This window comes from Botrytis byssoidea, assembly GCF_014898295.1.
Source record: "Botrytis byssoidea strain MUCL 94 chromosome Unknown BBYS_003, whole genome shotgun sequence".
Classification (NCBI taxonomy): Eukaryota; Fungi; Ascomycota; class Leotiomycetes; order Helotiales; family Sclerotiniaceae; genus Botrytis; species Botrytis byssoidea.
The window spans coordinates 776,645-799,342 of record NW_024065844.1 but is presented as its reverse complement, the minus strand read 5'-3'; the positions used below and the strand labels follow the sequence as shown (position 1 = coordinate 799,342).

Below are 22,698 nucleotides of genomic sequence, written 5' to 3'. Positions count from 1 at the left end.
GACTTGAATTATTCTGTCAAATAAAGAATAATTCCAACAGCCTTATGAAACCTCTAATTCATTTCTTCAAGCGATTGATGAGATGCTATTGCTAATTTTATATGAAAGAGAGGATGCTCTCACAACAGTTTGGTACAACTGAAACGATGGTATTCAGACAAGCTTTTTCCGAAATGTGGTCTCCTTATATTTATACTATCGATCAGATTCACTACCTAGGGATCAGAGAACTACTGAGGGAGAGCCAGAGCTCATCAAACAAATTGATGATTACTCAGTCTTTGTTAGCAGTTCCGAACCCGAACTAATGTTAATGGAAGATTGTTCTCGAAGCTCCACCTTTGGCTTTCTCGAAACGCAAATGGCACTTCTAGGACGATCTAAATATAGCTGCCAAAATTTCGGGCCCTCCAATCCATATGTTAGCCAGAGGAACCCGGTGGATAAAAGACAAAACTTTGCTTACCTGCATTTGAAGATGCTCTTCGCCTAGCAATACCACGTTCCATTCGAGCTGACCCATGCCTGCTTCCGCTGCTGCCTGACGATAAACCTCCTCTCGCAAGAAGTAGAATTCGAACTTGATGTCGTTCTCCCCCAATCCCACACTAGAAAGAAGGATCTTATATCCTCCCTCGACAGTCCCAATAACATCATAGACTGAACCAAGATGTGCCTCTCTAGGGTTGAGCTGGTCATTTGGTTGAAAACTGTCGATGATTGGCGCGTTAACAGTCAATGCGATCAAAATTCCTCCAGGCTTCAGGGCCAAATATATGTTTTCAAGCATTCTCCGCATCTCTCGTGTTTCTGCATAATTTAAGAGCCAAGCTGCGACAACCATATCAAAAGTTCCTTCTTGACCACGAAGCTGGACCTCATTCCACATGGATGATTGTGCACAATCTGCAGTGCAAAAAGTGATATTATCTTTCATCTCAACTGGAATCTTGGCTTGAGCAGCAGATACCATGGCGGATGAGATATCAACCGCAGTCACATGAGAAGCGCCCATGTGCAACATTTTAGAAGTATAGAAGCCTGTTCCACACGCAAGTTCAAGGATTCGTTTGGAATGAACAATGGGGCCAAGATGTTTCATCATAGCTGCGTGATTCATCTGCTGAATCGGAAGATCGCAAAAAAGGTCATATTTGGCACCGATCGCGTCATATTGTGTTGACATTATTGCTCATAGTATTTTAGCACGGTTCGACGTTGATCTCGATCGTGTATGAGGAGTAATAGGGAGATGTGGTCGATGGTATTCAAACGCCCTACTTGGATTTTTTTCAGATTAATATAATCAATACTTGCATCGCGCTCTTTCCTTGACTTGAACGGATATAATCTTCATATTCCGATTTTGTAACTCTAATTTGATCAGGTTCAGTACCTAGATATCTGGTGCATTATCTTCGGGTCTTTGCTTTGTGATTATTGGCCGTATTGTCTATACCACTTTCCTCATTTGATAAATGTTGTGGTCGCCAGGTTGCACGAAGTGCAACACTATAGGAAAGCACACCTATAAAGGATTTGACGGTGGGCGATGTGGAAAGTAAGAAGCTAGCAAGAGTGAAGGTGCAGACGCCGGATAACAATGGTGGAGTGATGTTACTCTAAAAGCAGGTTGAGACAAGCACTCGAAGACACGGACTCAATAACCGTATAACCCTCTAAGTCTCTATCGCTGTCCCTGGAATATCCTGTTTGAGGAGCTAACAGGTCCGCAATTGCACTCATTTTCCTTGTGATTCTTATGCCTCTTCACGTTTTCCTCAATCATGTTGAGATATTCTAGCTTTTGAGCCTCAAACTTTTCCTGGTAGTCCCGACTGACCAATATTTTAGTCTCAAAACTAGGCATCTCCCATTGTCTTCTGTCAGCTCCATCTCGTTCATCTGTAATGTTAGTCGTGAAGCCCTTTGAGAGACTTGCGACATCTTCATTCCATTTCTCCCTCTCAATATCCAGTAGTTTTCTATCCACGACAAAACTTTCGCTTTCCGCTATGTGCCTTGCAACAGAGTAAGGTGGAAATGGTTCTGGAGCTAGAAGGGGTGTATCCCGCGCTTTTGACAACTCAAACATCTCAATACACCTGTAAGGAAGATACCACCCATCCTGAAAAACAACGTCGCTCTCTGTGCAAGGGTGAGGGGGATCTTGACCAGCTATAAAATAGACTTTTTTTACACCACCGAATGTGCCTAGTAATCTAGTCAAGGGTCTACACATGCTGTTGTCCGAATTCCGGGCAAAATTAGGCAACCACCTGATTGGTAATGCAAGGTTCTCCACTCGATTGAAGCCTCCTGTATCTTGGTTGCCATGAGCTGACCTTGGAAGGGAAGAGAGAGAATCGCTGAGCTCAGCGGCTATATGTTGCTGAGGCAGGTATAGAATATCCCTTTTCAAGTCAAACCAAGTTTCGGGAAGAGTATGAGTGCCTTCGCGATACCCATTCATAAAGGTGCGCTCATAAAATCTTGTTGCGATATTATAAGATTCTCGATTGACAAACAAGATGTCAGCAACTGGAGTTTGTGACCTGAACGCCCAAATGTCGTCCACAGAATTTACAAGTGTCTTGATAGGTTCGTGAGTTAAAACAACCACCCTTGGTGGGGGAATACAGTATTCCCATACGATTTGGCGGATGTCCGGGGGAAAATCGTTAAAGTGAGGGAACAACGCCGATTTGATCTCTGGTCTTGGAGATAGAGACATTGTGTTGGTAATTTTAATGGAATTACTTGTGTTATTGATGAAAGCGATTTTAGGGTTTATGTAGGCGTAGCAGGAAGAGTTCAATTCTGACTCAGCATGTAAGAACTAGACCTAACACCACACTTTTTCATTATTCTCCAGTTTTTTGAACAAAATTGAGTATTTACACAATAGTGAATTCTGCAACTTTGCATGAGAAAAATAGCTCTATAATTGAATTAAGAAATCAACCCAAACGTGGAGGAGAATGCCAACAGTAAGCCTGCCTACTTAGGTAGCCTTTCAAGATAGGGAAATAGGTTAAACAGAGCAGACGAATAACAGTTTAACAAAGTCGAAGACAATAATGAGGAGTTACTGTTGATTAAATTAAAATTAAGAGTCTCACATGCAAGAATGAATCAACAATCATATGGCGACTATTCTTATTTTCATTCCCAGTCATTTGTTATGTTCTGGATTTTTTATACAACAACGGAAGTTTGATATTGGATTACTGGCCCCATCTCAATCTTTTCCATGCCGGCGATTTTGCAGTGGAAAAATTATCAGAATTTGAAGCTCCTCATAAATTGTTCAGCCTTAACACCGCGGCCCCGGTTGAAAGGTCAGAATATAACAAGAAAAGAAGTAAATGAGGAAGCAGTCGTCGAAAGTGATACGAAAGCTAAGCAAAGATGCGATTTTTGAATGTATGTGAGACGATGTGACTGTGCCGAGGAGTATGAGATCATCGATGGCTAGATGACCACTAGAATATTGTATCAAGTGACTTTCTTGGTAGAGACGCTCCTTGGCCAGAAAACTCAAGGAAATTGAGCGTCACAATCATCCCCTAGCATAAGGATGAAAGCCTCTATTTCCACCCCTTCCACCACCCCTGTAATTCGCACCAGGCTTTCCAGCGTTCTTTGGACCTGTCGGAGCACCGGCAGGAGCATTCGGTGCGGCGGCAGGAGGAGCAGATCCTCTATCACTTCCTCCACCTCCACCTCCACGACCTCTTCCACCACCAAATCCACCACGTCCAGCGCCTCCTCCACCACCACCTGGTTGAGGAACATCGTCATACATACCCTCCCAAGAAGTTGGTCCACCACCACCTCCACCCATTCCATATCCACCCCCACTACCGCCACCTCCATATTGAGATTGTTCGCGTTGAGCACGTCTCATTTGTTGTTGTTCGTACTTTTGTTGCTCGAAAAGACCTTGCTCATAAGCATTGTAGCCAGGTGTACCCATTCGACCACCAGGATTACTACCACCCCCTGCCGGAAAGTTACCTCCTCCTTGTCCACCCATGGCCTGTTGCATCTGCATTTGTTGCATTTGCTGCATTTGCTGCATCATGGCTGGATTCATACTAGCCATTGCCGCCATTCCAGCCGTTGGACTTTGAGGACTTTGACTACGCGCGCCAGCACCTCCTCCACCTTGCATTTGTTGCTGCATTTGTTGCATTTGCTGCATCTGAGCCATTTGGGCCATCATGGCAGGATTCATACCACCGGGCATTCCGCCTGACATTTGTCCTCGCCCTCCGCCCATGGCCATTTGTTGTTGCATTAGTGCAAAATACTGTTGCATTCGCTGCCAATATTGAGCCATTAATTGAGGAGTCATACCACCTGGGACATTCATCTGGCCACCTTGTTGCTGTTGATTAGAATTCTGAAATTCGTCATTGGCGTTTCCTCCTTTCTTGAATCGACTGCCTCGTGGCCCTCTGGTTTCTTCCTCTTCTCGTATGTTGCCTCGAGGCTGAGCTTTCTTGACCTCGATTGGCTTTCCGTGAATTTCGAGTGGACCCTCCAAGCATGCTTCCACAGCGGCTTCACTATCGAAAGTGACGAATCCAAATCCTCGTGGTCTACCAGTGTCTTTGTCCATCATGAGAGTAGCATCTACAACTCGTCCGAATTGTGTAAAATACTCTTTGAAATCTTGTTCGGAAGCATCTTGACTGACACCACCAACGAAAATCTTGCTTGTACGTTCTTGCTCATCTCTGGGAATAGCGCGTTTGGGATCAATCTTGAAAGTTGAATGTGAGTGAGTGCCTTTTGAAGCCAGTGGGAGAAGTTTGGAAGGATAAGAGCGTAAAGAATTGTTAAAAGTTTTGAGATCGGGTCTTACTATTTTGCCGTCAAGGTAATGTTCTTTAACCATGACAATATTGACAGTCCGGGCATCTTTGAATGTCAGAAACCCAAATCCTCGAGATCGACCAGAGGCACCATCTCTCATAACAGTACATTCAAGCACTTCACCAAATTGTGAGAAGTAATCCTTCAATGATTCTATAATCTAAAGTTAGTGGTCATACAGGGGTTTAGCGTAACATTGAAATCTGGCCATCTCACCATCTGTCGTTTCCCAATTCAATCCACCAATGAACATTTTACTAAGCAGGAAAAGTTAGCATTCTGGCTATACTTATCAATTCATATGGCGACAATGAGAACAGGCGAAGAAGTCGTTCCGTATTAGTTATCTTCAAGACAATCAGTGCAACAGTGCTTTCTCCTGGGCTGTTTCACATCTCAGGGACGAGATGATATCCTTTCTCGATTGTTGACTGGAGAAATAATTTGTATCTGGGCTGCAGGCGAAGGAGCAAGGGTGGGTTGGGGTTTAAGGGACCACATCTGGCATTTGATGAGGCTTTCGACATATCCAGCATGATGTTAAGGCCAGGTACACACCCAAGCAATAACCGTCTAACATTGCCTGCAAATCATGCAATAACGATAGAACAGATGGCACCATAAGATATCCAAAAAAAAATCGCGTTTTTTTGCTATCGTGATGCTAGGTACTGGCGTCGAAGCTATGGGCTATGGCCTATCTGTGTCTGTGGCTCTATGAAGATTATATCGACAATAGGCTATGTAGTAGTAGTAGTAGTAGCAGGTTTGACTATTGCCGTTGTGGATGGCGAATGCATGTGGTGTGTATACCCAATTATCTCAAATCAAATGACTCTGAGTTTATTCCAACGCCATTCCCTCTCCATGCTCCCTTAGCCTTGAATCAAGTCCAAAGTATATACCCAATGCCGAAGCAGGATATAATATTGGATCAAGCTCCCAAGACCCCTTCACATAGCCACATACCCCCCCGAAAGCTCCCATCCAAGTTTACCCGTCCCCATCTCGTTTGATTCCATTCCTGATTACACCTCCAAGTCCAGATATGCTGCTAGCTCATATCCTGATCTCTGCATCAATCCCAACCCATCATATCCATGATCTCCATATACCATGCTTGATGTGAGTTGAGCCCGGAGCTCCATGACTACAGTCATATTGCAAAGGTGTAGAATAGCAATGATAAAGTGCAAAGTAAAAAATCTGTAATCTTACCCGTCTTCCTTGATACCTGGGCCTTGTGCTTCATCTCTGTTCGAAGAAGCATCATAACCACCCCCATTGCCATTCCCGCTTCCCAGATTGAAATCTATGTCCTCATCCACATCTTGTTCACCATTGTACATTTGTTGATCTTCATCTCCATCTCCATTTTGTGGATTTTGTTCAATATCTTGTTCGGCTTGTATTTCAGCTTTGATTTCTGTAGTTGGGGCTGATGGTTGGGCAGTGGGTTCAGCCACTGTCTCTGATGGATTTGCGGCGTTATCATCTTCGGTGTACCTTAATGCAATGTATCAGCTGAATGTTTTGCGACGTGTTGATAGAGGTGCGACCAAAGAGATTTTGGAAAGTAGGTGTTAGGTGGATAGTACATACAAGTCAGCGAAGAGATCTTCCTCGAAATTCTCGGCTTCGGCCATGATGAATCTGTCTGTTTCCTGTGAGATAAGTTGATCTAATTCAATTCGAGCTAAATTTGTAGACTGATGCGCGACTGCCGTTTCGTGTGCTTCTCGATGAAGAAGCTTTGCGAAAGGGCTGCAGTCTTGATCGCGAGTTACTAGAAGTATTTAGAAGAGTCAAGAAGTGTGTTGGGAGAGTTATTGAGGTTGAGAATGGAACGGAATGTAGAGGAAATTGGAAGTGATGTAAAAGGAGAGAAAAAGATTGATATAGATATTCCAATTCAAGAGGATCAATATCTAAATTGAAAGCCTGCTGCTAAGGAGGAAAGGCTTTAAACCAAATAATAACATTTGAATCGATAGCATGGCGCGCCCTGGTCCGTTCCGCCTTAGTATGATTTTAGTGTACCAATTTTGAGCTAGCGGGGCTTTCCCCGCCTGAGCCTGCGCAATGTACCCGTACCATACCACATTCAAACAAAAGGAACAGTAATGAACTTCGAAATATAGAAAGACTACGAAAGGAATGAGAAATAAAGTATTGCAACTAGGTTATCCAGTCTATGAGGCGTTGTGAAGATGTTCTCTTCTTCCAATGGTAGCAAAAAACCAGTCCAACAGGTATGCAATGCCATTGTCCAAGTTACCTGTATTATCCAGCTGACTCGAGCCACTATTGTAGGAGATGGTTCAGGTTGGTCAGTTTACACCCCCCCGTACCCTCTGTCTTGAAGAATGCGCAGATTTTTGCATGTTATACTATGCGCGATGCGTTCTCTATGTCTAACTGATAACTGACCTCGCATTATAGAGCGTGCTGAGTACGTTTCCAATCGAGATCTCTTTGCGCCCCGCTTGGCAGAAGCTTTGGGTTGCAGTTTTGAGATATGAATCCCAGGGACTGACATGAACAGATCATCATCTCCTTTTTGGCGTGCCCGAACAGCAAGTGGTCGCCGTGATGCATCGCCTAAAAAGCAAAGTAGCGATTCGGGACCCGGACTTGTTGTGGGAGCTGGATACTCTCATGCCGACATACTGAAGTTTGATAACCTGCACGTTTCACAATGTCGTCGTGTTGAAGAATACCAACTAACCTAGAGTCTAGATCATTATCCAACACCTCACGCCCCAGAACGCCTCCATCCAATCCCTCGCACAAGCATCGAAGTAATACACCACCACAGCGAGGTCCGGCAGCATTGTCCCCGCCACCTCGTAGAACCTATACAGATTTCATATCGCATACCAATAACGATTGGGCTGCAGATGATGAAGAGGATGAAGAAGACGAGTATGGATATGAGGATGATGATGGAGATGATTTTGGCCTTCCAAGTATCTCCAGCAAGAAGCGCAAGAATCAGAGCCGTCTAAAAAGTGCATCAGCTGGTACCGCAGTCGAAGAAGGCACTACTACTCCGTGGCGCTCTAGTTTTGGGGCGAGTGCAATGGGCTTAGGGTCTCGAAGAATGTCAAACAGTGCAGATATCGCGATCGAAAGACCGGCGCCAAGTTACCCAGTCGCGAAAAAGAGCGAAGGGAAGATACTCCGGCCTCAATATAAAGAAATACTCCGGGATCCGGCAAATTCTCTACATCTAATAGATCACCCTCCAGTACCACCTAATGCCACACCGAAAGAAGTAGAAGCACACGGAGCCCGGATAACGCGAATAAACAAATTTAAAAAGATATTACAAGCTACCTCGATACCTTTGACCGAACTCAGAGATGCCTCTTGGAATGGAATACCAGAAGAAGTTCGTGCGATGTCATGGCAACTCCTACTTGGTTATCTCCCGACTAGCAGCGAAAGACGCGTAGGCACACTAGAACGTAAACGAAAGGAATATCTTGATGGGGTACGACAAGCTTTCGAAAAAGGCGGCACTAGTTCTGCTCCCACTGGCAAAGCCAGAGGACTTGATGAAGCGATTTGGCACCAGATCAGTATCGACGTTCCACGAACTAATCCTCACTTAGAGCTTTACAGCTATGAAGCTACACAGCGATCTTTAGAAAGGATACTATATGTTTGGGCGATTCGCCATCCTGCAAGTGGTTATGTTCAAGGCATTAATGACCTTGTCACGCCATTCTGGCAGGTATTCCTCGCTACCTATATCGCAGATTCAGATGTAGAAAGTGGCATGGATCCAGGGCAACTCCCAAAACCAGTGTTAGATGCAGTTGAAGCAGATTCATTTTGGTGTTTAACAAAACTTTTGGATGGCATTCAGGATAACTATATTTTTGCGCAGCCAGGGATTCAACGTCAAGTAGCGTCACTTCGAGATCTAACCGCAAGAATCGATGAACCATTAGCCAAGCATCTCCAAGCAGAAGGCGTTGAATTTATACAATTTAGTTTCCGATGGATGAACTGTCTTTTGATGCGGGAGATTAGTGTTCAGAATACTATCAGAATGTGGGACACTTACTTGGTTAGTAATAAATACTTACTTTCTTTCCAACTACTAACACAAGCTATTAGGCCGAAGAGCAAGGATTTTCAGAGTTTCACTTATATGTGTGCCTCGCATTTCTTGTAAAATGGTCCTCTAAATTACTAAAGATGGACTTCCAAGAAATTATGATGTTTCTTCAAGCGCTACCAACACGCAATTGGACAGAAACTGATATTAACATGCTTCTGGGAGAAGCATTCGTGTGGCAATCCCTTTTCAAGGGCTCTTCATCACATTTACGTGGCAGCAGTAGTACTACACCCTCGAGTGCCCCTTATTGAATAAGGTTTGGGTAGAAGCATTATATCAAATATCAATACTATTCAATATTGTGAGCGAATGATTGGGATTCAGGTTATAGGTTATGGCGTTATCGGCGAGCAGGACATGAGAGACCCATAAGTCCAGTGTATACAATGACAGAGCCACAAAGATGTGTGGATTTGCAGAGGAATAATCGTGCGTGTTGAGCTTTTGATATCACGAGATTTAAGACTAGGACTCGGATTTGGCCAAGTCGTTCGTCTTTTAGGAGGATTTTGAACTTCAGCGTCCGGTGTCTAAGCTGCTCGGGTTGCATTTATATGCACTTCTTAAACTAGGCAGGTTAATAGAAGACGAGTTCTGAGATATAAACGTGTGTTGATTCATGTCCACGTCTTCTGTTGTGTTTAATCATGTGAATTAGATAACAATGCTGTGGATGATATAGTAGGACACTTTATTACGCCTCGTCACTTTAATGTAGGAATGTAACGATGGGTTGATAACAATTATCATACTTGACGATATCCTCAGTGGAAAATCAAGAGTTCATCTTCAGTATTTCAGAATCCACTCTGCACAAAGTATAACTTTGCTGATCATCGCATTACTGTTTGAATATTAAGAAGATTCGATATTATATTCTACCGAGAGTTGTGTCTAGCAACAAGCCCTCGATACCATTTGACATATTTACGTCGATTGAATATTGTACATGATTCTATAATGCTGCTCATTGACACCCATCTCTTTCGTATCTAACTCCCAACGCCTAACTCTAGACAATGTAGAAATTGACTTTCCAACGCTGAGTTTGCCTATTGGACAAGAGGTCCATTCAAAAAGATATACAAGAACGATTCGTGGAGGAAAATACAGTATTAGCATTTTAAATTCAAATCCCATTGAACCCACATCATTTATTTTCATCATAGCCCTAAAATCCCACCTCCCTAACCTTCCCAGCCCGTCCCCAAACATCATACTCTATCCACCTCGCTACGCCCCTTCTTCCCTTTGCTACCACACCCGCTGGATTCATAACATGGCACCCCTCGTATGTCAAGCAAAATGCCGGACTATCTACATCACACAAAACAATTGCTGTAGGTAATGGGTAGATACTCAGCGCATTTGAGAAATCCCAATGCTGGGGTGCGATATTTAGAGGAAAGGGTGATAGATGTCCCTGATCGAGGAGTGTCCTGGTAAGACGACGCGCGGTGTGGATATCGGGGTCGATTTCAGGAGGAGGTGTGGAAGAGGGAATGGAGGAGGGAGGTGGCGACATATCTATATCTTCATCTTCGTCGTTTTCGGGGTTTGACTTTTGAGATGATTTGAGAGTAACGGCTGTACGACGTAATCGTCCGCTGACGTCGTCGCGAAATACTACCAGTTCGCAACTCATGCCAAATAAGCTGACTCTTGCTGGACTGCTTGTCCAAATGGCTTCTCCATCTCCTTTCTTCCCGTTTTCTTTTTCCATTTCACTATTTGCGTTTGCAAAGGCACGTTTTATGCGTGAAGTGAACATTTCCGGTACAGGTTTTCTGGGTAGAGGAACAGTAGACCCGGATGAGAAGGCTGAAACCCATGCGTCGTTGGGGCCAGGAATGAAGATGAATGTTGCTGTACTTAGGAGGGTAGGGTATTCGGAGAGAACGGCGGCGAGGGAATCAAAATATTCTTTATATTCTATAGAGCCTCCCGATCCGCCCCGAGCGAGTACGGCATGAGAGACGAAAGAGCCGAGGAGAATAAAGGTCATAGGTGTGCAACCTTCTGGTTCAGACGAGTATAGAGAGAGGATCTTTTTGAGGGCTTGAAGAGTTTGAGGGACGTCGAGGTGTACATCACCGAGAATGACTACACGGCCTCTGGATGGAGGCGGGGGATCATCTGCATCTGTGTCAGGGGAAGTTGGCCGGAGAAGCTTTTGTTCCAGTCGTTGCATTTTGGTGCCTAGGGCACGAGAACTACCCACGCCTAGAAAATCTACCCAGCCAAAACCACCGCCGGCTGTGGTATCTCCCTCACCGGCAGTGCCTAGAGTCACATGACGGCGTTCGGGAGGAGGATGACCGATGAAGAAGCCGACGAATTTTCCAGAAATAGTACCTCCTACGCCCCCATTTCCACCAAGACGGGATGATGTTCCAGTTTCATCTTCCTCGTATGTGCCGTCTACGAGTACCATCATTCCAGGGGCAAACCAGGCGCTATCTTTGGGGATGGCTGTTGCGTGTGTAAGATCGAGAGCAATGCTGCCTGTTAGGTCATTAATGGCGAGTGTACCAGTGGGTGAAATGCTAAGGAGCCCGAGAAGCATATGGGTGCTGCGATTGCGGCCAAGAAGATTAGCTATCGGCGTTAATTTGTATGATTGTTGTTGGGTGGTAATGGCGGATGTGCTACGTTGAAGGGAAGCTTTGCCACCTTGAAAAGCGGGCGTTTGGAAAGATTCATTGCGGAGTAGACGTTGATGTATAACATTATAGCGGTTTTGGAAGAGGAGTGTTTTGTGGGACGCTGGCGGGAACAATGAAGGTTTGGAGGTATCTCTGTTCTGCATTAGTCGATTCAGATGAAAGTTTATCATTGAAACATACCTATCAAAGTGCTTTTTAGCAACATTATACACTAGTCGAGGTTGCTCAAAAGCATCAATGACCTTTAACCACTTCCTTGGATCCATTAGGCTATCCTCATCTTCCTCGTCATTAACCTCCAACGTTGACAATCCCAAGCTTGACTGACTATCCTCTCTGGGTATATTCCCTGGCCGTAGTCCAAGTCTAGTATGGTTGACCTCTCCATATTGTGATGATCCCAACACCAAACTGTTCTGCCGGCTTAATTCTCTTCCTACAGCTATCCTCCCACTACTCATATTCCCTTCTAAAGCTTTCAGAATCTCCTTCAATTCCGTCCCCTCTCCATCGACAATAACACCACCACTCCTATTTTTCCAACTCTTTGCAACCTCCTCTAAGACTCTCTCTGCCAGTCCTTCTTCCCTCCATCCTGTCCCACAATGCTTTCCAATAAAAGTAGCCAACACTTGTAATGCCGACGACGTCAATGTTAAACTATGCTTCTTTGTGAAAGTGCGAAAAGCCAATGGTCTTAAAGTCGCAGGTGGAAGGAGAATTGGTAGGATACTCGCTTTTGGTATAGGAGCTCCGGTGAGATTGAAGGGTCGTATAGGATGTACTGGTGTTGCAAATGCAGGCGACGATGAGGGGATAGGATTCGAATTTGTAGCGGGGGTAGCAGGAGGTCTGAAGAGCGGAGGGGCTTCTGATTTTGTTGTAGGATTTAGGCGTGCCATAATTTCAGTTCGATTTCCAAGCTTCCATAGAGGTTGTTGTTTTAATCGTTCTCAATCATGAAATTCGTAGATTCATATATGCTTCATACAATTGTTCAATATTTTGATCAAGGCTTGTGAGACGCGTTGTTGACGCGTAAAAGTTAAAGTGCTTTCGAGTTTCGCGTAAAGCTCAGCTAATCCCTGCACATCTAGTCCTTCAGCAACTTACGGCTCTGAGCTTCAAAAACAAGTTATTGACTTATTCACTTATCGTAAATTCATTTCTAAACCACTTCCTAACTCCATCATTTATCGATTGTTAATGTTCTACAGTTACAATTGAACAACAAGATTGGCCTTTCCTAAAGCTCTACCAATTACATCATTCGCACACCTTAAATTCCACCTGCTCACTCACAAAGCGATAATGGCGGAACCAATTGAGCCACCCATCACCTTATCCACGCAAGCATCCGCAGATTTGGAGGCATACAATTCGGCCAAAGTATCGCTCGCTGAATACTGTGCGAAAGGAACTGCCGAATATGCACAAAAGCGTTACGACGATGCCGTAGATCACTATGCGCAAGCCGCCGAATTGCAGGCTGAAATCAACGGAGAAATGTCCCCAGAGAATGCAGAGATTCTGTTCCTGTATGGAAGAGCCCTCTTCAAAGTTGCGCAGCAACAAAGTGATGTATTGGGTGGTAGAGCTGGAGGTGAGAAACAAAAGCCTAAGAAGAAGAATGGCGCAAAGAAAGTAGATGCCATTGCAGAAGAAGATGAGACCGTTAAGATGGAAGATGAGAAAAAGGATGAGGCTGGAAAGACAGAAGCAGAAGAAAAGGCAGATAAAGTGGCCGAGGAAGAGGTTGCAATAATTGCAAATGGAGGTGCTGCCAAGAAAGAGGAGAGTTCTAGCACAACTCCAAATAAGCCTCTGTTCACGTTCACGGGAGATGAGAATTTCGAAGATTCAGATGCAGAGGAAGAGGAAGCAGAGGAAGAAGATGAAGAAGACGATCCTCTCAATATTGCTTTCGATATTCTGGATTTGACCCGTGTATTATTCGAGAAGAGGTTACAGGCGGATGAGGGAGAGGGCAAGGGTAAAGAAACTGGCGATAATCCTATGACTACCCATATCAAAGAGAGACTCGCGGATACACGTGATCTTTTGGGAGAGATTTCTCTTGAGAATGAAAGGTGCATGCGGTCTATGCAATAAGATTTCCATCAATTGCTAACATTTACATAGATTTCCAGCTGCAGTTGCAGATTTCAAAGAATCCCTCGCCTTGAAACAAAGTCTTTTCCCAGAAGAAGATGAACAAATTGCCGAAGCGCATTATAAATTATCCCTTGCCCTCGAATTTGCATCAATTACACAAACGGAAACCGACGACAAGAAGCCCAACGCAGGAGCTGACAATGTTGACGAGGAAATGAGAGCTGAAGCTGTCAAAGAATTGGAATTGGCGATCAAGAGCACCAAACTCAAGCTACACAATCAAGAAGTTGAATTGGCAGAGTCGGCCGTATCAGAAGATAATGATGTTACAAGACACAGAATCGCCGATGTTAAAAGTATCGTTGCGGATATGGAACTTCGTGTACGTTATCCCCTCTCCTTTTCATAAAAACTCTCCCAAACTTTTACATCGGTCGTAATATATTAACACCCTTATCCCACAGCTCAAAGAACTCCGCGCTCCACCTGTGGACATCAACCAGGCTTTGGCTTCAGCCCTCGCTCCAGCTGGCGCAACCCAATCCAATGCTATGAGTGGCGTTTTAGGAAGCGTCCTCGGTGAATCTGCATCTGATACCGCTGCACGTGTTGAAGAAGCCAAAAAGACAGCTACGGATCTGACAGGTTTAGTTAGACATAAGAAAAAGGAAACTAAGGATTTACCGATACAATCAGGTTCGAAGAGAAAGGCAGAAGAAGAGCCAGAAGTTGAGGGCGAAAGCAGTGATGGAGGAAAAGAGAAGAAAGCCAAGGTTGCTAGTGTAGAGGAAACTGCTGAGAAGACTGCTTAGTTGGTCTTCCTGAGTGGATTCAGGTGGGGATAAAAACCAAGGGGATCTTTAACGAAAGGGGAACAATTGGATCCAACGGTGGAAGCAAGACGAGTTTGTAATAAAATGACTGGTGTTAGGTTGGCGTCTATATGAAATCACATAGGATACTATGGATTATTTCCAGTGATCATTTCGATACACTGTGTATGTACGATGAATGATGAATATGGTCTCAATTACGATACATGAATGAAGTCGAGAATCTGAATTGGGATCGCAAATATCCTCCTGTTTGAACAATGAGCGAGAGAGAGGAATACTGTAAAAGGTGTGAATGGGATATCGAAAAAGGTCAAAATTACCAGATCCAATAAAAGTTAATAAATTGTTACTCCCGGTGAGCTTCCACACATAACTAACCGGGAACGTATACTGAATAAATGAACTGTAAAAAAGCATGCGATCCTCTCCAATGAACTGTAGTATTAGCAGTCGAAAGATTCAATCCCAAATACCCACATATCAATTACCAAGTTTCTTCAATCCTTCATTCCCTATCACAATCTCAAACAACGAAATCATGAATAGGGGTGAAAGTTCATGGCATTCAATGAAGACTATATATTGTAACTATCCATGGACCTATTAAGAGAAGCTACGATCCATGAATACGAGTACTTGATTTTTATTTACTGATCCTTCGTATTTTCATTCCATCCCTCCATCCGTTCCATCCCATCCCATTCCATCCCATTCATTCCCAGCCGTTGAGGTTCTTTGAAAATTAATCGCCAAACTCCATGCTATAACTGATATTACCGTTGAGCAACCCCAGAAGACAACGACGATAATACTACTACTACCCAATTCTGACCTTCATCTGCTCGGTTGTGGTTAAATGAAACCTCATCTTTTCATCTTTTCTCGCATCTCATCTGACTCCGGAATTTATTTCCGAAGTTTACTGTCTCTCATTAATCACTTTCACTTCTACCTCAACTCTAATACCCCCTCATCCAATACGCCAAACAACACCTCTACTTCCCTTTGCACCTTTCCAATTTCCTCTGCCAATTGTCCCGTTACCAAGATGAAAGCATACAAGATTTCATAATCCTCATCTTTCACTGTGACTCCCTGGCTTGACCTTCTCTGCACCCCAGTCCCTTGCAACTCCAATCCGCCAGAGTTTGACAATCCATCATCATCATCATCATCATTTACTTGCGTGGACTCATCCTCGTTACTGCGACGGTTACTGATCGACATGTTTTTTCTATATTGGAAAATCTTTGCTAAGAGGCGGTCGCGGGAATGAGCCGTGCTTGGAAGACCGTCTGTTAGGAGAGGGTACTCGAGTTTCATCGAGGAAGCCATGACTATTCATTATTAGTGCCTTGATCATGTATGACTTTGAATTGGCGAAGAGAACAAACCTTGAAACAAATGGCTAATCCTCGCACAAAGCTGCGCTCTTTCGTCTTCCGTGAATTTCAACAATAAAGCTTCACCCTCACTAGCTTCAGCATTCTTTTGGATAACTACATTCATAGCATGAAAAGCATCCAGCATTTTAGTCGTAGCTTCGACTATGCGCCCATAGGTAGCAGATGGGAATGGGCCTCGAAGTTCGAATTCGCTTGTGGCTGAGCTTCGAAGTTTGTCTAATACAAATATGTACCTTTGAAATTCAAACTCTTCTCTCAAATTCATGTATGCATATTGAGACTCGCCTTCTACAATCGTTGATAAAGGATCCCTTTTCCAGACAAGACCCATTCGTAACCACAGAAGCGACAAACCTTCTTTGAACTTTTGTCTTGCGGAAATCGGCCACACGACTCTTGTGATGATCAAACCCCAAATACAACCCGCAAGAACCGCAACAACTCTATGAAATGCGATCTCGGTGATGATTGGTCTAACACCACCTTCGTCGTCATCGTGGTCGGAGTCCTTAACTGACAAAGAATACGCATACAAACAAGAAAGATTGTAGGTAAGCATAATGAAGCGACCGAAGGGGCCATTGCCTTTTGCAATAATAATATAGAAACACGGTAAACTGACAAGCCATCCGCAGAAAGCTAATGCGTAAGGATTGCCCGCACAAATGACCCAAACCACACATGCGATTACGGCGCCGATGAAAGTACCAATAAAACGAGCCCAGCCAGTGGTGTTAGATGCTCCAATTGTCATACTACACACTAACATGTAAGATAAAAGTCCCCATTCTCCTCGGTAATGCTGATATGTTGGTCTTGTGCCGGGTATAAAAGCAAATAGAGCATAAAGAGCAGCTCCGAGGCCAACTTTAACGGCAAATCGAACTAGAAGTCTGTAAGAGGGGGTATAGCAGGCTTACTTTAGACGAAACTTACTATCATCACGGTCCAGGAATCGTACCATACACATTGCCTTCCGTCGTATAACACCTCCCTTAGTCTCCGAGTTGACTCTAGAAGTGATCTCAACCTTTCTATATCCAAGTCTGGTACGTAAAGGATCAGGAATATCTTTGGGCAATTCAGTTTCCACATCCCTCGTAATAAGTTGTTCCTGCTCTTCATCGTCGATAGCATCTGCTTTGGATTGACGATTAAACTTTCGCCAAAATATGAGCCATTTCCACGAACGATGTTTGGAAGTCTCTACTTCTTCTTTCAATTCTTCTAGGATTGCCAAATAGTTTTGCATCTCGCTTGCAAAATCTTGTAGATTGAAACTAAAATGACCGCAACTTGCAGCCACTTCTTCGAAATCAGCTTCAATGCTTTCAGGACGGGTTCTATCAAGTTCTTTGGATTTATAAAGTTCCTTCAGTGCTTGAGCTCTTGCGTTGCTGTAAAGTTTTCTACAAATACATTGTTAGTTTCTGAGCTTGTAGATGTAAGTTGGCTATCCTTACAATGCTTCTGTCAGACTTGATCGGAAATGTTCATTTATAGTAATACGGTATTCAGGCCCTTCGGCAAATGGTAGCTCTTCTAGAATTTGCGATAGTGTATATGCGAGCGACTTCATTGATGGGCCAAGATGAAGAATAAATCGTCCAAAAATTTCCGATGGAGATCGAACCGTAGGCATAACTATACTCGACAAAGTGGTTTCGGTACCTTGACGAGTGAGAAACTTAGGTCTCTCTGAAATGGCATCGAGATCACTGCCCTCTTCCGATGCTTCCTCAATGGCTCCTAGAACTGCAAAACGATCCGATTTACTGCTAATGGGTCGACTAAGGGAATTTGTTTGAGAGTGCGGGAATCCATGTGAGCCCGTTGGTGTTGCGCTGCCTAATGGAGGTTCTTGAAGCAACGAAAATTGTGTCAATGCAGCACTCCGTAATCCTCCTATGGAGTGAGCAAGTGTTTGCATGCAACCAACAAGCCTCGCTTCAATTGCATATTCGTTCTCAGTGCCTAGGATGTAATGTTCCAGTTTCGCCTCCTTTAAATTCTTTGTGAGCTGAGTGAAGACCGATTTGTATTGCTTTTGAGCCCGTTCAAAGGAGGTCGAGCGCAAATCAGTTTCCGAGCCACTAAGGAACCCTCGAGTAATCATAGTAAGCATATCCCCAAATGAGTCTGTGGTCTTGATCATGCTTTCTCGAAGCTCTGCTCGGGCGGATATTGGCCATACCTTTCAGAAGTCAGTAATTGTCCTCAGCAGTTGTAAGGAAGAAAATGACTAACCAATAAACTGACGATTGAAGTTGAAACCATTCCCATAATAACCATCTTCATAACCTGTACAATTTTATCATTCGAAAAAACACCCACTTGCACCGCATTCTCTTTTGTGAGGACCGTAATGATCGCCAAACTTGCCAGACTACAAGCAACACTAACCAATGGAGCATTGTATGCCTGCTTGAACCAGCCAATGAATCCTAGACCACCCCCACAAAACACTATGAGAATGAGGCTATAACCAAGTTCTATGAGGCCCAATTGAGTTTCGCAGTACACCGAGACCGCCATGCTCGACACTGATATGAAGACCGCGTATAGGAATGCCGATATACCAAGTATTGCGGCTTCAACCATGGAGCCCGATGATCTCGCAGGGTGAAAGTATACCGTGATCGTAGCAACCATATGTTTCCCATCTTGTTGCCCTAAAAAGTTGGCCAAGTGCGGTGAGAAAGTCGCCAGACTCCCAAGTGTGTATGCTAATGAGCATTTCAGAATTCCTTTTCCAGTAGGTGTTTTTATCCATTGTGAGAATCCCTTTGAGGATTTAACACAATTTTTCCAACCTCTTTGGAAGATATTTGGGGTTTCTCCCGTCAAATTTAGACCCAAACCCAAGCCCTCTTCATGTGGATGTGATCGCACCGGTCCGTCAAATCCTGAGGGACTTCGTAGTGTAATTTGTCTGCGAACTCGTTCTCCTGTACTAGGTAATACGAATGTTCCATTCCGTAACTTCTATTGCGATGTGACACTTGATTAGTCCTCAATCTATTCTCTTGCGCGAGATCGTAGTGCAACATACCCCTCGCTTTGCTCCATTCTTTCCAAACCTTCTATCCCGTTGAGCATCCCTATTTACAGGCGATGCGCTAGATCCTTCGGAAGCCGATGGCGAAGAACTCATGATAGCTATTTCCGTTCTTTCATAGCTTTGTTGTTCTTACAAAAACAATCGAATTTGCTCGAAGTTGGAGTTGGTGATCTGAGATTATCGGTGGCGCAGGTTGCAGCACTAAAATATAGCTACCCCGGATTCTTTGTTAGGCGCTAAGTGGGCCCATCGACAACCAGTGTCAGTATCGTTCAGCGCATCATCCTTTCGATGAATTTAGAAGACAAGAAATGAATGGTTATGAGTATTATGAGTACCCGACAATAAGGGCAAGGAAATGACACGGAAAGGGCACGGAAAGGGCACGGAAAGAGAAAGGAAAATGGAAGAAAATGATTCTGTCATTTGTTATCGACAAGATAATCGATGTTCCCAACTCAATTTGAATACGAATCTGGTGCTTTCTATCACCGCTCTTGATTTCCAAGCTATCCCGAATGGTATGTCGCGACATATATCTTACCCCGATCATCAAGTCGTGTGTTGATCAGCCGGGGTTGAGTGTAATGCGATTTCAAGATTCGGATATCATTACCACTCAATGCTACTATACGGTTATACCGCTCAGCCTACGCTGCACAAATAAGTCCACGTGGTTGGTTTAGTTGAGCTTCAGATCGTCATAAGTCTCACCTGATTCATTCTCATATGCATGCCATGACCCTTACGACTTCAGCTCGACAATGTCTATTTGCTCAATGTGCAATGATTGATGGGCGTACGGATTGTTGACGACTAGGTATGTAACTCCGTTACACTTGAGGAACTTCTTCAACAGCAGTTAATATTCTTGGTCAGTCTATCTCTTTGGGATCAAGAGCTCAGAATTGGATTGTTCATTGTACGATGGATTTCAATTCTCACCGTGGTTCTCTATAGCATTTGCCAATATTAGTCTTTGCACATATCAAACTCCAGCACTGCTTGCTTAGTGGTATCTCTGGAGGTTCGAGAGGTGCATCGGTGTGAACGATACATCTTCTCATTTTCGCAATTGCTACTGGACCCGTATTCTTGATGTAGCGCGTCTAAGAATCTCGAGTTGATTGCTCTCTTTTTCATACAAATCCCTGATGCAAACCCAGAGGCAGAGTGCTTTCCTTGCCTGTATACTTTTCTTCTAGTTTCACATGATCGTGGGTATGTTAGTTCTCTTCGCTTGGGTCGATTTGTAGAATTCTTACTACAATGTTAGTGAGCTATTTTAAGGGCTTAAATACAAAGACTTGGAACATTTTCATTTCCTACCTCTTGTTAGCTTATCTCGATTCAAGGAATGAACTTTGATAGAAACTTGTTTTCTGTAAAATATTGGTATTTCTAGAAATGGGATATCTTGTGATTCAGGAAATGTTAGTAATTCATTTTTTGTATGGTGGCATGCCAAACAATATATTGCTTGCATTTTAGAATCGAAGGAATTGTTGGTTGAGAATTTCGTCCACAGCTAGAAAATCCTGTTGTCCGTAAAGCCGCCCACTCCCATCGCGATGGTCAGCATGTATGTTGGGCGAGAAAAGGGTTCCGAAGCTGATAGACAGGTTTCGTTTGTATATCTTCCTCACCTCTAACATGAGACGACTCTTGCATTTACATTCTATAAGCTCACACAACCTCATTGCATTAATTCTCAGTCCACAAACCCCACTAAGCTCATAAGACGATTCTCTGGAAGATTTTATCCAGTCAATCAAGTCAAGCGTTTAAAGCTCTAATTATGAGAGAACGATCAGATGCTAGCTATCACCCTGCTACTTTCCAAGCTCCGAATCTGAAAGATCAAAAATCATTTACCTTTCCAGCAAACTATACGGGTGAGCCAGCACCTCTTGTCAAAGAGACAGGAGTAAAGCAGAGACCTGTAGATACAAATAAGCGTAAGGATAATGCGAAGAAGAAGCAAGCTCCCAAAACAAGTAATGCAGATACTGGTGGCAGCTCTCGGGGCGAAGATCGAATTGATCGTATAGATTTTGCACACAATAAGAAAGCTTCTAAAACAAGTAACCCGCATGTTCGAGGAAGCTCTCGAAATGGTGGTCTCGGTGACCTAAACAAGCCAGCGAAAAAGGCTAGAAAGAATACCGTCAAGAAGGGAGACGATGCAGCGGGGAAGAGAAATGGCTCTCGATTTGGAGGTGTCTTTTCTAGTCTCAAGTCGACAATGACGAGAGATTGAGAAAAAAGCTTTGGTTCTAGACCAGGCATAATGTTCACTTTATAGCGTCTGTTGAGTTGCTTTGGATATAGTTACTGTGTTACCACACACAAGCTTATTGAATAAGATAAATCACTTTGAAAGAAATCGCAGGACATTGACCTGATTTAGTTGCTCATCATCGTACCTTTGACTGCTTTTTGTTAGCTTTCGAGCGCCATTGTGAAAATTGACAACGGTATACGCATAATTATCTCCGCCGGCCGTAAACGTGTTTGGGTCACATAACTCGATTATTCAGGTATTGAAATTGTTATCATGAATAAATAATGTGGCAATAAATAATCTGAGACCCATTGAGTGGTCAAATCAAGTAAGCTGTTGCCTACTCATGAGGTAGAACAATTGAACACTGACAGAGCGACTCTTAACATGACCACTTTATTTCCTTCACAGGAAATACTTCCGGTCATTGAAAATATCGCTTCAAGGTAGAAACCTTAAGATTTCCAACCAACCTGAGTTAAATAGTCCAACCTATGGAAATCTGCTTATAAAAGGATGAATTCGACTACACGAAATTCAGAATACAAATTCACTTCTTCACTTCCTCATTATACGATTCAAAGTATTCCAATACAAGCCTCAATTTACAATTCATCATTTTTATATATCTATCATGAGTCCCCCAGCCAGAAAAGGTCACAAAGTCTCCGGTGACCCTCCCAAACATGGGACCACAAGAACCAAATCCTTGCCAAAAGTTGGCGATCCTATCAAAGTTGATCCCGATGAAAATAAAACCCCCCGTGTTCTCAACCCCGGTGACTCGCTGTCTCTCAAACGAGCGATCAAAAGAGCCAAAGCCTTGCCAAAGGACGACGATCCTATCAAAGTTGGTCCCGATAAAAATAAAACCCCCCGTGTTCCCATCCCCAATACTACGAGCAGCAGCAGTGACAGAACAGCAAAGCCTGGAGTGCATGATTTGGGGCCAGCTAATCTCGGTTTTGAAGGGTCGGGTCCGATGACCTCTATGCTAGATAGGTGGAGAGGTAATCAGTCGACTCGGAATCGCTAGGGAGGAAAGGTGAGTGGGAAGGATGAGAAGGGAAAGGCAAAGAAGAAGACGAGCAGACATTCCAAGAATATCAAGGAAGTGGCGCATTAGCGAAACTTCTTGTGGAGGAAGAGGAAAAGAAGTATGCCTGATCTTGAGAGGGATGAAGGTCGTTTGCATGTAACTAGACCAATTGAAGGGAATGTTTAGAGCTACCAGGAGCAGACAACTGGGTTACAGAAATCGCGTTTTTTAGTTCTTGTTCGGATGTCCAGCTCGCTATACCATGCCAGTGTATC

The 22,698-nt window shown here is 43.8% G+C and overlaps 8 protein-coding genes across 8 annotated transcripts; 3 read left to right on the top strand and 5 right to left on the bottom strand.

Annotated features, from left to right (window-relative positions):
- Window positions 1–270: 270 nt before the first annotated feature.
- On the bottom strand, window positions 271–1,186 carry EAE97_001690 (uncharacterized protein; the record flags this gene model as incomplete). The annotated part of the gene is made up of 2 exons (XM_038872201.1): window positions 271–408; window positions 467–1,186. 2 exons carry the CDS (start codon window positions 1,184–1,186, stop codon window positions 271–273), a joined length of 858 nt encoding a protein of 285 aa, XP_038736759.1.
- A 501-nt stretch (window positions 1,187–1,687) lies between these two features.
- Window positions 1,688–2,734, bottom strand: EAE97_001689 (uncharacterized protein; the record flags this gene model as incomplete). Its single annotated transcript, XM_038872200.1, has 1 exon — window positions 1,688–2,734. One exon carries the CDS (start codon window positions 2,732–2,734, stop codon window positions 1,688–1,690), a length of 1,047 nt encoding a protein of 348 aa, XP_038736758.1.
- An 828-nt stretch (window positions 2,735–3,562) lies between these two features.
- On the bottom strand, window positions 3,563–6,530 carry EAE97_001688 (uncharacterized protein; the record flags this gene model as incomplete). Its single annotated transcript, XM_038872199.1, has 4 exons — window positions 3,563–5,037; window positions 5,101–5,141; window positions 6,103–6,390; window positions 6,487–6,530. 4 exons carry the CDS (start codon window positions 6,528–6,530, stop codon window positions 3,563–3,565), a joined length of 1,848 nt encoding a protein of 615 aa, XP_038736757.1.
- Window positions 6,531–7,094: 564 nt separating this feature from the next.
- EAE97_001687 (uncharacterized protein) lies at window positions 7,095–9,267 on the top strand (the record flags this gene model as incomplete). The annotated part of the gene is made up of 6 exons (XM_038872198.1): window positions 7,095–7,136; window positions 7,198–7,213; window positions 7,327–7,336; window positions 7,430–7,570; window positions 7,624–8,962; window positions 9,013–9,267. 6 exons carry the CDS (start codon window positions 7,095–7,097, stop codon window positions 9,265–9,267), a joined length of 1,803 nt encoding a protein of 600 aa, XP_038736756.1.
- A 656-nt stretch (window positions 9,268–9,923) lies between these two features.
- On the bottom strand, window positions 9,924–12,671 carry EAE97_001686 (uncharacterized protein). The gene is made up of 2 exons (XM_038872197.1): window positions 11,863–12,671; window positions 9,924–11,814 (listed from the first exon to the last, which is right to left on the bottom strand). The coding sequence occupies exons 1-2, from the start codon at window positions 12,582–12,584 to the stop codon at window positions 10,188–10,190; spliced, it is 2,349 nt and encodes a 782-aa protein (XP_038736755.1). The 5' UTR covers window positions 12,585–12,671; the 3' UTR covers window positions 9,924–10,187.
- A 322-nt stretch (window positions 12,672–12,993) lies between these two features.
- Window positions 12,994–14,609, top strand: EAE97_001685 (uncharacterized protein; the record flags this gene model as incomplete). The annotated part of the gene is made up of 3 exons (XM_038872196.1): window positions 12,994–13,772; window positions 13,825–14,179; window positions 14,262–14,609. The coding sequence occupies 3 exons, from the start codon at window positions 12,994–12,996 to the stop codon at window positions 14,607–14,609; spliced, it is 1,482 nt and encodes a 493-aa protein (XP_038736754.1).
- A 972-nt stretch (window positions 14,610–15,581) lies between these two features.
- EAE97_001684 (uncharacterized protein) lies at window positions 15,582–19,193 on the bottom strand (the record flags this gene model as incomplete). The annotated part of the gene is made up of 6 exons (XM_038872195.1): window positions 15,582–15,970; window positions 16,028–16,924; window positions 16,976–17,448; window positions 17,503–18,233; window positions 18,287–19,024; window positions 19,092–19,193. The coding sequence occupies 6 exons, from the start codon at window positions 19,191–19,193 to the stop codon at window positions 15,582–15,584; spliced, it is 3,330 nt and encodes a 1,109-aa protein (XP_038736753.1).
- A 1,705-nt stretch (window positions 19,194–20,898) lies between these two features.
- On the top strand, window positions 20,899–21,360 carry EAE97_001683 (uncharacterized protein; the record flags this gene model as incomplete). Its single annotated transcript, XM_038872194.1, has 1 exon — window positions 20,899–21,360. The coding sequence occupies one exon, from the start codon at window positions 20,899–20,901 to the stop codon at window positions 21,358–21,360; it is 462 nt and encodes a 153-aa protein (XP_038736752.1).
- Window positions 21,361–22,698: the final 1,338 nt, after the last annotated feature.

Coding starts and splice junctions, on each gene's coding strand:
- EAE97_001686 (XM_038872197.1), bottom strand. CDS start 12,584: ATGGCACGCCTAAATCCTACAACAAAATCAGAAGCCCCTCCGCTCTTC. Junction 11,815..11,862: donor GCTAAAAAGCACTTTGATAG/GTATGTTTCAAT, acceptor AATGCAGAACAG/AGATACCTCCAAACCTTCAT.